The sequence below is a fragment of the Triturus cristatus genome, chromosome 7 (genome assembly GCF_964204655.1).
Source record: "Triturus cristatus chromosome 7, aTriCri1.1, whole genome shotgun sequence".
Taxonomy (NCBI): Eukaryota; Metazoa; Chordata; class Amphibia; order Caudata; family Salamandridae; genus Triturus; species Triturus cristatus.
The window spans coordinates 632,399,741-632,416,549 of NC_140590.1; the positions used below are offsets into that span (position 1 = coordinate 632,399,741).

General features: G+C 44.7%; 1 protein-coding gene across 1 annotated transcript in view; it reads right to left on the minus strand.

Moving 5' to 3' along the window:
- Positions 1 to 16,809, minus strand: part of SMURF2 (SMAD specific E3 ubiquitin protein ligase 2) — a 1,110,500-nt gene that overhangs the window by 585,798 nt on the left and 507,893 nt on the right. Inside the window, exon 6 of the mRNA XM_085617253.1 lies at positions 12,871 to 12,955. Within this exon, the coding sequence (XP_085473379.1) occupies positions 12,871 to 12,955 (85 nt within the window). The remainder of the gene's footprint in view (positions 1 to 12,870; positions 12,956 to 16,809) is intronic.

Here is a 16,809-nt window from a genome sequence, read left to right on the forward strand (position 1 = left end):
CACTAACGCAGAAGTTTTGATGAAGTTAAAAGGCCCTTGTGCACCAAGGAACTGAAATATATGATGCTCTACCCCTCTAAGCTAAAAGTAATAACAGATGGAAAGACACTACACTTTGCAACCCCAGAAAAAGTATGGGACTGCCCAGAGGGTTGGAGAGTAGTCTTCAAAAGGGCTGCCGGCAACAGAAGAAAAGGCAAGGTTTAGGACCTCAGCAAGAGGAGAGTCACCCTACCTGGACAGCCAACGAGATCCACATCCCCCAAGAGGAGCACGTGAGCACCAGAATTTGGAGAAAGTTGGGGTAATGACTGGCTGTGGGGTGGTGCTGGGGTGTGGGAGGGAGGGGGTGTATTGATGACTAGATTAACTGCAGAAAGAGGTGGGGGAGGGGCTGCATCAGACTGAATTTGGGATATCCCGATTTTATTTTTTGGTCATAAGGGATGTTTCTATCGTAGACAAAGTATCTATCTGACAAGGCGTTGACCGGGTGGCTGCACCACGCCCAGTCATTAGATGTTATGTTTGGGGCAACACGCACTCTGCGAGTATGGGAAGTGGGTAGTTCAAATTCCACTAAGCAGGGTAGCGCAATTGGGGGCGTGGGGAGGGGAGTTACAGGTCTTACGGTTAAGGTTCATGGCTACAAAGGATTGTCAGCACTATGCCTTTTGTGGGTGCGTGGATGAGGAGAGGGTGGTTTCCAGAACATTAGCTGCCCCCGGGGTGGTGAGAGGGGGCACCAATACCCAGTAGAAACTGAGGATGCACATTCTAGATGGCAAAGAGAATAGACAAACGTGAGGCCTCACAGAGGTTAAACGTATGGTCCTGGAATGTTAACGGGCTGGGGAGCGGCATTAAATGAACACTGGTTTTGCAACACTTACGATGCTACGGCCTGACGTAATACTTCTGCAAGAGACACACCTATGGGATTATCACTAGAAGGCCTTAGATAGAATAGGATAAGTCGGAAGGCCCATGCAGGATACACATCCGGCTCACAGGGAGTGGGAATCCTGAACAACAAAACACTGCCTTTCATCTTCCTAAGAGCGTGGAGAGATGATCACTGACGATACGTAGCCCTTAATGGGACATGGAATGGGACTGATCTCAATTTTTGTTCAGTCTATGCCACGCCTCGACTCTTGACAAGGACTCTTCCCGATCTGAGGGACCTACTGTTAGGACTTCGCCCAGGAATTCTGCTGATGAGAGGAGACTTTACCGCGGTCTTTGACTTGAATATTGACAGGACTGGTGTCCTGGCCGAGGGGAAGCAAAGCCTCCTGCCTCGGTGATGGGGCTGGTGGATCTCTGGAGGGAGCTACACCATAACACTCGACAATACACATTTCTCAGCACCGCATGGCAGTTTTTCTGGAATTGATTACTTACTTACCCTCCAATCTCAACTGCCACAATTTACAGCAGCTGTACAATTGGCGAGAGGAATATCAGATCACTCCTCAGTGGAGGTCCAGCTGTTGGGTCAGACGGTGGACTACCAGAGCTCGCCTAGGTTGGAGGCCTGGTATCGGAAAGATAAGGACACCAGAGATCAGATACCCAGATGTGCTGACCAATACTCAAAGGAAAATCAGGGGTCTGTTCATTCAGCACTGACCTGGTGGGAGGCATTTAAGACTGTGGTTAGGGGAGGCACTCAGGCAATAATAGGGGGTAAGAAAAAAGAATCCAAGCGACAATGCGTGGAACTTGGGAAGAAAATGACAGAAATTGAAAGGGAAGCACAAGACACAGGACGGGAAATAGACAGACACCAACTGTTGCTCTGCCAACAAGATCTGAGAGCACTGACTGAGGACCTGCCCCGTAAGCATGCTCTGGCAAACGCAGCAACGTCTGTATAACATTGGAGATAAAGCAGCTTGCATAGCTGTAAACTCGCGATAAAGAGAGGTCATGGGTACTTGAGGTGAAAGATGAGAAAGGGAATACTCATACAACTAACAAGGCAACAGCTGAAACCTTCCCCTCTTACTATGAGGCTTTGTATGCCTCCCGAACTTCTATGACTGACACGGACAGGATGGACTGTCTTCAAAATGTGACCCTCCGGACACTAACAACGGAAAAACTGAAAGCCATAGAGGTTGATCTGACTGAGGAAGAACTGCAGCAGGCACTGCGAGAGTTACAGTCGGGAAAGGCACAAGGGCCTAATGGCCTACCAGTTGAATTATATAACGGGCTAGCAGGGGTGGTGATCGAACCGATGCCGGCAATGTATTGAGAGGCGCTCTCTGCGGGCTGCCTTGCCGCTGATCTTAGGATGGCAGTGATAGTAGCCATACCAAAAGAAGGGAAGCCCTCAGCTGAGTGCAGCCTATATAGACCGATTTTCTTGCTCAGTGTGGAAGCAAAAGTATTGGCCAAATCCTTAGCAACTAGATTACAGGAGGTTTTGCCTTCGATAATACACTCCGATGCGTCGGGCTTTGTTGCAAGTAGGAGCACACGGCGTATCTATGGGGTACTCTATTTGACTGAATCGTGTCGAGACACAGACTATGGCGAGGGTCTTAGATGCAAGCATGGCATTTGACTCTGTTTGCGGTGTTGGGGAGGCTGAGCTTTGGTCCCAAATTTAGAGTGTGGGTTAAATTAGTTTACCAGGACCCCATGGTCAGAGTCAGGGTGAGTGGAACAACCTTGCGCAGCTTTGAGCTCGGGAGAGGCACCTGACAGCGATGCCCACTATTCCCCATGATTTTCGCCCTAGCTCTTGAACCACTAGCAGCATGAGTCCGCCAAGACCTCCTAATTTGAGGTATACTGGTGCTGGGAGGTTAGGAAGAAAAATATCCCTTTACGCAGATGTGCTAATATATATCTATCTCGCCCTCAGAGCTCCATAGTTAAAGTGATGCAGGAGTTCTGAATATTCGGGGAGCACTCTAGACACAATTAATTGGACTAAGTCAGCAATATACCCCTTATCGGGTGAAACCTCCCGGATTGCCTTGTGACCGTCTGGCCTCGGTGGGGGTACATGAATGGGGACTGGCAGTACCAGATGTCCTAAAATACTATTGAGCTTCACAATTGCTGGTAGTTAACGACTGATCGTTCATGGACCACCACCAAGCATATAGGGTGGTCAGAGGGTGCATGGGCCCGGGAGGGTATGAGGGACTATTGTATGGTAGGACTGGGAGAGGCAGCTGTCCACAGCGCACACAGGTTGTGATAAGATGTATGGCATGAAGCTACCAAGTTTCTGGGTGGGAAAGGGAAACTGACTGCACTGACTCCACTAAGGTGCAGGGCACTCTTGTCAGAGGTAGGAGGGCTGCATGGATTTTGAAAATGGGGGCTCACTGGTATAGAACACCTGGGTGATGTCTGCAGGAACCAGACCAACATTACGTTACTGACCTGCAAGAAGAATTTGACGAGGCAGAATCTGAATGCTTCCGGCACACACAGTTAGGGCATGCGCAGCACTACCACCTGCCGGAAGGTGAGCAATTACAGACTCTTCTCCATTAGAGGACCGAGTACTGACTGAGGCCCTGACACAGAAGGGAGTATCACTATTATACAGGAAACAAATCAATAATTCCCCTGATTTACTGGGTCCCCTGAGAACGGCATGGGAGGGAGACCTGGGGGAGACATGGGACAATGTAATCACTGTGTGGTAACTGTTCCTAAAGTTAAGGTCCATAACCCATTTGGTTAGGTTGGCGGAAGAGAAGGAGGAAAGAAAAGGAAGTCTCTATATGTGGTTCCCAATGGATGGAAGTGGGGGAATTTCTCCTTTAGGAATTAGTGCCCTCACGCACCCTTGCGAGTGTCATGCTTCATCATCAGGCATTGCTCCCCGGGGGGGGTGGCGCTGCTGTCCCCCACGGGCCCCGCGAGAGGGCTCTTTGTCGGAGTTCTTTTTAGGAGACACCGCAGTTGTGCATGTGGTTGTGTGGGCCTAAAAGGATTGGTGCTAATGTGTTAAAATTACCCCACCAGTACCGTGCGGATAATTTTATTCGTTAGTCCAGGAGGTAAGGATAAAAGAATTATACAGGGGTGTTGGGGCACCTCTATTAACAAATAACAGAGGTCAGGGTATTACTCTGCTGCTCCTAGTGCCTGTGTGTGACTGAGTGTGCTTGTTGGTCAACATGTTTTGCGCTGACGTTACGTCCCTAATGGGTCCCCGTGCGCTTCGTCAGGACCGTGTGAAAGTGAAATAATTAAATAAATGGATAGGAGTAGGGAAACGGACACCATATCTTCCTATGGTACCTCTTTTCAGGTTTGTGTGCGTTACTTGCGCTTAAAGGAACACATCTCTCGTGTTCCAACCTGTTACCCATTTAAAGGAAAGATTTTTGCTTCATCGGCGTCCATCAAGCAGCAGGGCAGGTAATGGGCCAGAAGGAAGGGGACTGAATAGATTTCCCCTCGAGACCGCCGGGACAGCCGATGAGGCAAAAAACTTTCCTTTAAAGGGGTAACAGGTTGGAACACGAGAGAGGTGTTCCTTTAAGCGCAAGTAACGCACACAAACCTGTTTATTCAATAAAAATATATATATTTTTTTTAAATAATGGCGAGGGTGACATAGGTAGCGATCGCCCTCGGGCCCAAATGGTTACTCCTGGGAATGAAATGGGAACAGATTGGCCCAGGTCAAAAGAAATCTGGGTAAGACTGGAAGCTAGGGTGGGGACACAAAACATTGCAAGAGCATGGGGAGCCACGCCCACGCCAAAGGTTAGGGACTGGGAGGTGGACCTAGATTGGTTCCAAGGGGCAGAAGAGATGGTTTACACAGTAAGAGACTGCCCCAAGAAACAGGAGAAAGTGTGGGGCGATTGGCGGGCCTACAGGGGACAAGGCTGATGAGCCAAGTGAGTGGGTTGTTGCATTGTAAATGAAGACAAGGGGTAATGTGAATATGGCCGTAAAAGTGCCAAGACTACATGTCTGGACTTTATATAGAAATTAGTTGTGAGGCACTAAGGCAAACTGTTTAAGTGCTGTAACCTCTTTGTGTAATTTTTGCATGGTTTGTAAAGCATATAGTTTGGTTCTTAATAAGATTTTTATTTTTTAAAGATTTCTTTTGGGAATGTATATACTATTTTTATTCTTGATTTATCTGTGTTGCATTTTGTATTTTACTACAGGAAGATGTTGTGTGGTAGCAGATGTTTGGTATCTTCACATTCTAGATCATGGAATTTTTAAGATAAGCTTTGGAATGCTAAGCGCTTAATACTGGCAGTTGTAGCCAGGAGTGAACTGTGACAAGAGATCTCCCTTTCTGTTACCATGTACTTATCTACACTGAATTTCCTAAACCCCACTCATGCTTCCTGTGCTTCTTCAGACACAGCTAAAAAAAAAAAGCAGTTAAACCAAAATCCTCCTCTAGGTTGATTCAATTGTGATCAACAAAGTCATCGAATCCCCCACATTGCTCGGAGACTGGTGAAAGACAAAGATTAAATTAATTACCAGGTCTTCAAAGCAGCACAGTACCAAGATACCATAAGTCCAGTATCGACTTCAAAGCTAGTTTGCATGCATTTTGGGGAGAATCCTCTCTCTAATCCATCACATTCACTAGTCAAACAGGATTCAGGCACCTTGAAGCACCAATGGCATAAAACAACAATGAGAATTGAGAACTGCTCCAGTTCCATTTAAGGGACATATGGTTACTGTTTTAACATGCATGGCAATAGGCTTAAATCAGGATCACTAAGTCAGGCTTACACTGTAGGGTAAGTAGGGTAATGCAAAGCACGGTTGTATGTTGGAACAACGAGTTCCACAACGAGTACCCTAACAACGAGGTCGCTACCACAACCTAGTCTAAACCACGATTTTTTTTACCATGCATTCTTTTACCACGATTTTTCGCTGTACACTAGACCAAATCAACCTTAACCATGTACATGAGTCGTCAAGGTTGAGTCCTGGTTAAGGCTAAGTCGTCGTTCGGCTTGCGCGACTCCAGAACTCGATGATCCGGAGCCGTGGCAAAGGTAATTTCCTGCAAAGCACAGCACAAAGTACACTTTGAAAGCAGCCCACAAATGTGAGGCCTCCAGTTCTCTACCTTAGGCCCACTTTCTTGCTAAGAGCAATGCACTAGTTACAACTGCGGCAGATACAATGAAAAAGTATCTACTTAATAACATGATCCCAAAGATGTTATTATTACCCAATGTAGTGTTATTCAAAAAAAACTCAGGATTTAAGATCAATGTGAATAAATCTCAGGCATTGGCACTTGCAATGACGCCTGACACGCTCCAGCTTCTGCAGCGCTCCTACCCTGTCCAGTGGGCTCGGGAATCCCTCCCATACTTGGGGATGCAAATTGCTGCAGACATTACCTCCACTAAAGCACTGAATTACAAAGCTCTGCTCAGGCAGGTGCGGGACTGTCTCCGGAACTGGAGGCCGCATGCTCTCTCCTGGCTCGGTCGCGTCGGTCAAAATGGTCATCCTGCCCCAAATTCTCTACTCATTTCACACGCTACCCCTCGTTCCTCCAACTGGAGTACTGCGAGCTTTACAGCAGGATCTGGAACACTTCAGCTTGCACGATCAGAGAGCCCGCATGAGTAAAGAACTAGCCTGTCGCAGTCCCGACGAGGGGGGACTGGGGATCCTCGATCTCGAGGCTTACTGGAGGGCAGCCCAACTGCGGGCCCTGGTGGAATGGTCTCGCCCAGAGTCCGTAAAACATTGGCTTATCATGGAACGCTCCCTCTGGAGCATCCCCTTTCTCACCCGGCCTGGGAGGCCCCACAATTTGTACCTCTCGGAGGTGACTCGCTCCACCCTTCTAGCCTGGGATAGAGTGGCCGTTGATCGCGGGCTCACTACCTTCCCCGATCCTCTTGCACCTATAGTCCGCAATCCTGATTTTACTCCGGGGCTGGATGAGATCGGATTCCAGCACTGGACGTGAAAAGAAAACAGGTTTATTGGCCACTTCTTCGATCTTGATAGGCTTCGACCGTTTGCAGACTTTCGTAGGGACCTGCATTAACGATAATGGGGCAACCCAGTAACCCTCAGAACCTGGGCGTAATAGTATAAGCAAAGAACAATGGTTCTGTCGGAAATTGAACAAAGTAACTTAATAGGTACTGAATACACTTAAAGTAACTTAATAGGTACTGAATACACTAAAGTAACTTAATAGGTACTGAATACACTGTAAAGTAACTTAATAGGTACTGAATACACTAAAAGTGTATTCAGTACCTATTAAGTTACTTTGTTCAATTTCCGACAGAACCATTGTTCTTTGCTTATAATATTTCGTAGGGACCTGGGCATGCCCGAAACTGAACGGTACAGGTATCTTCAGATTCGTCATTGGGTACTCCAGAGTGACATTCGAGCAGGCTTCTTAGCTGCCATTCGGATGCTCGACTTACCTCGGATCTATGTAAGTTTAGGTGCCACATACCTCGGATGGGGAAGGCCCCAGGACAGCTTCGCTGGGAAAAAGAGCTGGGCAGAGAACTAACACGGAAAGAATGGGCTTCAATCTACCACAGAGCCCGACACACGGCTCGTAACATGGCCTCCACTGAGACAGCCACAAAGGTGGCTACCTATAGGTACCTGACCCCTGAACGTTTACACCACGGCAATCCTTCCCGCAGTCCCCTATGTTGGAGAAACTGTGGCTCTCTAGGTACCCTCACTCACCTACTCTGGGAATGCCTACTATTAGAGGATTATTGGCGACAGGCGCTTAATGACAATGGCTCACACTTTGACAAACAGATGCCTCGTTTCCCTGCATACGTTTCGCTAGGCCTCCCAAACGCTCTCACGTTCCCCCTAAAATCCTGACGAGGCAAACAGATGGCCCTGGCGCTAGGTGCAGCAATCCAAAACATTCTCACACACTGGGGCACTACGACGACACCGGCACGCCTTGGCTGGCTCCATAGGTTGTGGGGGATGCTGGGAATGGAGAGGATTTCACTTACAGTGGCCTACCTGACGGCGTCCTTTCATGGCCTTTGAGAGCCTTTCCTCACCCTGCTTACCTCAGAGTTCACAGAGCTCACATGCCCCAAATATCTCCGGCTCCTGCGCCTTGCAGAGCCGCCACCTGACTCCACCGCTTGAGGGCCCCGCACGCTCACCCTACTTTCACGACATCCACTCAAACCTGCCTTATCTAGACACCATTCGCTGAGGAAGGAGGAGAGGGTGAAAGGGGGAGGGGTTTTGTCTTTTTTTTTTTTCTTTCTTTGTTGATTTTGTAAGCCAGATAGGTGGATTTCAAGCCGGATTTCACTCCGATGAATGTACGACATTTACTGGTCTATTGTGTTTCATGTTGAAAAGCAATAAAAGAAATTTAAACTAAAAGATAAAATGCTGATTTCATCAGGGAAAGCACAATGTCGGGAGATGTTTTCCCACTGGTTGTGTTAGAATTTTTATACGGTTACTGCCCACTGTTTCCAATACTGTCTCAGTGCTGTTTGGGAGTCAGCAGCCTTTCTTGATAGTTCGGTTCAAAGGGAATGCGTCTCATGTCTCCTTTTGGTCTTGCATCAGCCCCTTGGGGACGCAAAAAATGTTTTTCAGATGCAGCAAACCATATTTTGTGATTCAGTAACCTGTTACGGAATCGCAAAATAGATTTGCGATTCACTATTAGAAAGGGGCGTATTTAGGGCATACCTTCCTAATACCGAATTGCATTGTATGGAGGAATGTTTTGTGACCGAAATGCAGTCACATAACATTTGCATTTTACCACCTACTTTAAGTAGGTGGTACCCCAATCGCAAATGGGAAGGCGTCCACAAGGGACCTCTTCCCCGTTGTGAATATTTGTTACAGCTTTTTTTAAGAGCAGGCAGTGGTTCCACGTACCACAGCCTACTCTTAAAAAAACTTAACAAAACTTTTCTTTTTTTTTTAAACTCATCCCGTTTTCCTTAAACGAAAACGGGCTGCATTTCAGAAAAAAAAATTGCTTTCTTGCATCCATAAACCCGCTAACTCCTGATTTTGAATAATTAACATAGAAAGATGTATGAGGAGACTGTGCTTTCACATACTACCAACCTATTGAAGTAGGTTGAGATGAGAGATTTGAGTTGTGCCAGTGTTCTGCTAGTGTGATAAGGTGCACGTCAATGGCGTTATTTACTAATGCTACGTGTTGCTGAATTTGTACGTGTCTTTTGGTATGTTGTGTGGCTTCCAGCGATCCAATTGTAGGCACTATGGGCCAGATGCATGAAGAAACCATTTTGCAATTTACTAATTGTGAATCCTTGCGATTCGCAATTAGAAAATCGCAAAACAGCATGCATGAACGTGTGTTGAACACTTTTTGCGATTCCTAAGGGATCGCAAATGACATACCTCATGAATATTAACGAGGTAGGTCGCAATTTGCGACCCCGTAGAAATACCTAAAATCACAGGGATGGTGGCCTGCTGGGGTCAGCAGACCACCATGTCTGTGATTGCTTTTAAATAAAGCAATTTTTTTTTCTGAAATGCAGCCCGTTTTCGTTTAAGGAAAACGGGATGAGTTTAAAAAAAAGAAAAGTTTTGTTAAGTTTTTTTAAGAGTAGGCTGTGGTACGTGGAACCACTGCCTGCTCTTAAAAAAAGCTGTAACAAATATTCACAACGGGGAAGAGGTCCCTTGTGGACGCCTTCCCATTTGCGATTGGGGTACCACCTACTTAAAGTAGGTGGTAAAATGCAAATGTTATGTGACTGCATTTCGGTCACAAAACATTCCTCCATACAATGCAATTCGGTATTAGGAAGGTATGCCCTAAATACGCCCCTTTCTAATAGTGAATCGCAAATCCATTTTGCGATTCCGTAACAGGTTACTGAATCACAAAATATGGTTTGCTGCATCTGAAAAACATTTTTTGCGTCCCCAAGGGGCTGATTCTGCGAATCGGCCTCTTTCTAAAGACAAAAATGCTTGATGCATGTGCCCCCTATGTGTGTAAATGTGTCATGTTACCATCCCTTCTCCACCAACATTTGTTTGGAAAGTACAGGCTAGTCCTTTATCATTGCAGTTGAGTTAGGGTACCAAGATGCGGTCTGATGACCTGGGAAATTCTGCATGAGACATCAGACACTCAGATGAGAACATCTGATTAGGCAAGGTGCTGAAACTGCCATGACACTAATGACTACGTATATTGCCTCTTTGTAGCAGGACTGGCCAAGGTTCGATCAGTACTGCCCTGTCTACTGTTAACAAACAACATTAATTTAAGTACTACCCACTTACATGGTTGGACTGTAGTGGTGCAGTCGTATTCTGCTGAATATTAGGGTGTGATTTTTAACAGTGACAGATTACAATAAGCATGCTGCATGAGTTAAGCATGTTCCAATATGTATGGTGAGGTGTAATGTAGAGTTGCTTTATGTGACAGGTTGCTCTAAAATTGTTAAATGGTCTGTTATGGAGTATCTATGGGAGTCTGTAAATGGGAGTGTGGGGGGGGAAAGAGTGTGGCATTATGTGGAGCACCCCGTGGTGCGGTAGTGTCAGTGTTTTGCTGATGTGTTTCTGGGTGAGGTACGCTATGGGCTGGTATGGTGTTTGTAGTCATTATGAAGAGTGGTGTTAATTGTGTTGTTGTAACTTAAATAGTTGGACAAATCAGTTTGTTGGTAGACAGGCTTGTGACTTAGACCCAGATGCGATCAAGAGAAACATAAATAATGACTTACTTCCTAAAAGATACTTATGAGGGAAGGCCACAAGTGTTTCATTAGGACCATAGAGAATTGGCCCATTTCCAAGAGAATAACAGAAGCCAACACAAATGTAATTTACAAGAACTGTATTGAGTTACTCCATAGCCCCCTAAAATTATTGGTGTGGTCAATAAAAATGCAAATAACAGGGCAGTTAGGAAAGCTCTTCTGTCTACCAGAAATTATATGATAAGCTAACAGATATAACAATTACAGTCAACAGAGGATTACTTCGAGGCGATTTATAATAACAGTTATGACGCCACCTCAACCATTAACATTAGAGTTTGACTTACACTGTGATGACTGGAAGATACTTATTCAGCGCCTTTGGCAACGCTTGAATGCAACAGCACTGTTTTGGTACCGTATGCCTAATCTTTCTGAACATCTCACTCCCATCCTCACTGGAGGTCAGCAGCTGGCCCCGGTGCAGTGGTCATATATGTGAAATAATAACCAGATCTCAAACTCAATCATTGAATTTCTGTCCCTTCTTGCCTCTGTCCAGTGGTGCCTTGGACACCAGAATAATACTACAAGTACTGCAGACCTAATTTGAAGGCACTACTCTGGCTTTTCTGCTTAGCTCACTACTAGTCTGCTGACTTTGCGACCCCCCAACTGGTGAGATGTGTACATTGCACTTATAACAAGGTATTTTTGCTTTCTATCTTTTTTTTTGTAATCGCCAATCCAGTTTAGGATGGTTCTGATGGCTTCAGCGGTATGACAGGAAAAGCAATCATTTCTATATTTAATTATGCTTTTGCTCTCAGAAACCTGCCTTCTTTGGTTAAATGTTTTCATTTTTAGTCGCTCCTTGTTTTGGCACCTTATTTTGCGCCCCTGTATCATGTAGTTCTCTGATGAAAGCACTACAGGATGGGGGGTGCTTGGGGAGGGGGGGTGGGTAGGGGAGGTCTGGGAGGCAAATGTGAAGTATTGTGAAATATACCTTTGTAGGTCGGACTCTGCTGCTGCTTCTTGGTTGATGGGGGTTTTTGTCGTTCCGCCTCCTGTTTATGTTATATCTCATTATCTGTGCCTGCAAGTATCCTGGTGGATTTGTGTAGACTATGTGCATTATACCGCTGGTCCGCTCATACCAAAGCATGACATTGTGTATCATACTGGGGTTCATATCGTTATCACCTGGTCGTTAAATCCATTGACTGTTGAGCGAGAGCTCCTCATGCCCCATGATACGGCTCCTCTGGTTTAGCCTATTGCTGTATGATTTGGTCACTGTTAATTGAGTCCTGGTGCTTATCTATAAGTTGTAAAACTTGCAAAACAAACAGATTTATCAAAAAAAATGAAAGCACTACAGAAGTCATCCTCACTCAACATTCAAATTAAATGTAATCATGCTCGGAAAGAAGTAAATGCGAGTGAAGCACATGAGAAGGGGGTTCAATATTCCTAGGGAGACTAAATTAGGTAATATGTGGATGCCATACGTTTGATGACAATCTAGACACAATCTGATATGATTCAATCCAAGCTTAGAATTTATTCAGTTCAAGCTTCAACATGGCTAGGAATAGATTTGCGATGAGTGCATAAAACTCCTGTTCTAGATGGCACAGTAATGAACATGCATCATCAGATTTTGGTTTGTCTAGTGGTATTACAATTCTAATGCTGGGTGTACAAGTGTAAGCTGATTTAAAAGATTACAAAAACGAATTCCAAATACTGCAAGTATAGATGGAGTTGGTGGACCCAAGCTAGGCGAAAAGAGGCGGTCTTTCAGGCAGAGTTGGATCCTGGGACTTCTGTTTTACAGAAGAAACATTCCCTTAGATGTTTCATTTTTTGCAGAAGCCTTACTGGTGCTTTCCTCATCTCAGTTTAACCAGTTTTATTAATTACAACGAACGATTTAGGCTTTTTTTTCCCCGCTGGGTGAAAAGCAACACAGGTGCACAAAAAATTAAACGATCAGCTCTGAAGGTGATGGAGAACAATTTAGCAAGCAACACTTTTTAACAACATTTTATTCAAAATAACTATGGACCTCAATGTTGCCAAAACATGTCAAACAAACTCTTAAGGTATGGGTTTGATTATGACATTATCTTACCCATCTGGTAAATCATTATCAAAGAGACGACTGCAGTCTACAACTTGACCTCCCGTGCCAATTCGATCCCTGGACTGAAGACTTACTAAAACAAAAAAACAAAAAAAAAATTAAAAAACAATTACAGACATTCCAATAAAACTGTTGTGGTGTTTTGGTAAGAATCCATTTCAAATCGCCAGGTCCGTATACTCCAAATAATCAAACGTCTAGTCAGAAATTTACGAACCAAACTCTAAGTTGCCGGAAAACATGGGGAGAGGCCATTGATCCAACACATGTTCACCAATTTACATCATTAGTAGAGCTCTTTAACAACTGAGCATGCAAAACAAAAACGATATGTCCTTTAATGTTCTTGAGGTGGTGACATGTCTGGCTGATAAATGAAGGATTGATCCGAGCGGAGCCAGGGATGTGTGTGGGGCACATGCAAAGACAGCATTCCTGTAATGTAATCTAGAAACCATGAACCACCATCTTCAACTGTTCTTGGCAGATTAGGCATTTCATTTTTTTTATAGAAACTAAACAACCCAAAATGGTAAGAGAACCCCACAATAGCCATAATGCATGAAATTGATATCACAATGTTATTTTTCTTGGCAGAAATTTCCCCATACAGTTTCTAGTTAGCAGAAATGTAGGGCAACACTAAATGGGCTAAGAACTTGATGTCACAACCATGACTCTTTACAGTGCAAAATGATAGTATTCACTTTATTTTATTGCTTTCTTTACGACGTTTACACACCTGAGAAAAGTCTCTTTTCACCACACTAAGGTCACAATATATTTTAGAGGGATAGGTCTTTGAAAACTAAATGTTTATTGTTTTTGACATATAAAATAGGACATTCGTTTCTTCTCCCAGCAATACCCCTCCCCCGAAATCCCACATGAGCAATCACTCATCTTGCATAGTATTTAGCTGACTTACACACCTTAACTTTATTTCACTGAAAGCGCTCACAACTGATCTGGACACAAATTCACCTGCACTCCCAGTATTTGCTATCTGAGCGTTTAAAAAAAATATATTATTCAGTAACCTTTGGGGTTTTTGTAGTGATATGCTCCCATCTGTTCATGGCCTTCAGCCGTACAGAGCAAGTTGGGAACGATTGGTGAGGCCAAATTCCATACTCCTCCTCCCGAGACTAGACTTTATCTGTTCGCACTGGATGAAGGTTACATGGCCTTGCACCCTGCGTATCCCTAGGCACAATCTCACAGCATGGGTCCCATATCACCTGAATAAGCAGCACCGTCTTTGAGAATACAGTAAGGCCATAGCCTGGCCTTTGGCTGCGCACAGTAGCAGTGTGGGCTTACTTGAAAAAAAATAATCTGCAAATCCTATTGTAGAATCACACATCGATAAAGGAGTCTAGGATCTGTGGTGTCTCGTGTGTTATGGCATTTCTAGAGCAGCGTTTAGACCTAGAGCGCAGGCTCTGCATTGACTGACATCCTGCACCTCTCTGCCACCCTGGGTTGGGAAATGTTCTTCGAGAGGCCTCATGCCTCCTCCACGTTATTGTTTCTGTCACCAGATCAGAGGACGGGCCAGCAATGAAAATGCCTTTTTATAAGACTCGCTCTAAACCCGACCCTGGAGCCACAGTATTGCCCTCTAGTCCCACTGTATCTCATAGGTGAGGGTCAGTAGATTTGTGTTTTCATTTAGACAATGTTTACCGCACAAATATGGATTTACAGTATTTGCCACATACCCCGCCTAATTTGCAGATTTCACAAAAATATGTAAATTCTAGATCTAATAAATAAAGGCAATACTGCCAGGAAATGTGTTGAATAGTTTCAAAATTTGCAGCACTATTGGGATACATTTGACACAATTCTAGTTGACCTGATAATGGTAAAACTGTGCAGAGTGGCTTGGGCCAGATATTATGATGATGAAACCTAAATTTCACAGGGAACTGTGAATATTTTACATATTATACAGTTACCTGTGAAATGGCAAAATATGAGCATGTAAATATGTATCCGAGGTCTTCAAACTGTGGGCCCGTCCTGATCCAGGGGATCCAACTCTGCATTTCCAGGGGGCTGCATGCGGGTTAGAAAGTACTTATAAATGAAGACGGCCTGGAAGCGCACATTATTTTTAACGTTCAGGTAACTTCATATACATATAAAATAATGGGCATGTTACATGAAAAATAAACATAATTTAAACTAAATAGACTTTACTAAAAAATCGTATTTGGTAATGCGAACAATACAGATGTCAGAGTGTGACCAGAAAGCGGGGCCGATAGAATTATGCAACCAGGGGAGGACTAAATTATGCAGCAGTGTTGACTAAATTATGCTGCATGAAAAGGCAAATTATGCTGCTTAATGCGGCACATTTATTGAAATATTTCAAAATGTTGCTGCTTTTACATATGTGAGTACTGTCTGGTCAAAGATTTCACCTCATTGGCCCAAATACACCGAAAAGCGGCTGAAATGTAGCAGTCACCCTTTGCGAAGGGCCTTCACTACGTTGCGGAAATCGCAGATTATTTCTGTTAGCATAAGCTGAAACCATCTTGTTTGTGGCATCCATTTTGTCAGCTATGAAATTCTCCTGTCCTTTGCTGCTCGTCTTTTTCCTTGCCTGTGCTATTTTAGTTGACTTCCTGACTCAGCTAAAAGCAATATGCATGCTAAAGAGTTTGTAGCTGCCAGAACACCTGGTCTCAGACTCAACTGTCAATCTCTTAGATCTGCCATAAGCACTTCTGCTCCACCTCCCACTTTCCAGACTAAGGGATTTCCCATTTGCCCATGTTTGTCGGTAGTTATTCCTGTGTAGGCCTGTACCTTCTATTTGTAACTACATGCTTACCAGTGCAGAAAACTCTGTATAAAAGCACCACAGTCTGTGTATTCAAGCCACTACCTCCTGGAACACTTGAGGGTGTTGATGGACGTGGTCTCACTCATGAATGAATAAACTTGTTATTTTGAATATCAGCTTCAGTGCCAATCTCTTCTTTGTTGGTCTAAGGACCCGTGGACAAAGATAAGGGTGACCCCTGCACCAGTGTGCCCCTAAAAAGGCACATTTCCACAGTTTTAGCGCCAGACTCGTGCGGCTGATTGGAGACACGGCCGCCCAAAGAAGTGGTCTTGACGGAGGAATGTAATTTTGCTGGGGAGACGTCCTGCACGAGGAGACCCTTGTCTTTGCAGACTAAAGTGCTTTTCCAGTTTTCCCGATTTGACCCTCGAGGTGGTGGCTGGTCCCGACTGAAATTTCCTTTGGCGCAAGTATTGCAGTTACCATTAGGAGCATATGGCCACAAAAACAGAGCCAGCAGTAGCCATTACCCTTGATGCCGAGAAGGCCTTTGATAGAGTTTCCAGGTCCTTCCTGAAGCGATGCATGCAATCTTTTAACTTGGGGGAAGAGTATATACGGATGGTGATGGCCCTGTATGGGGACCCGAAAGGCCGTATTGTCATTAACGGGTCTCTCTCTGAACCATTTACACTACAAGGAGGTACAAGACAGGGCTGCCCACTGTCCCCTTCGCTATTTTTGCTGGCGCTGGAACCCATGATCTGTGACATCAAGATAAACACGAAAATAAAAGGGGTTGATATAAACGGCATTGAAATAAAACTTGCCGCATACGCGGATGACATACTAATCGTAACGGAGCAACCGAAGACCTCAATTGAGGCCTTAATGGACACCATAGGAGAATACTCCGGGCACTCAGGATACAAGCTCAGCAGAGATAAATCAGAATGCAAACCGCTAAACATCCACTGCACTAGAGATACTCTAGGAGGGTCAGGTCTAGTCTGACAAACAGGATTTATCAAATATCTAGGTATACACTTTGGGAATGACCTGATGAGCACACTAGACCACAACGAGAAATTATTGCTAGAAAGGATAAAGAAACTCCTGGA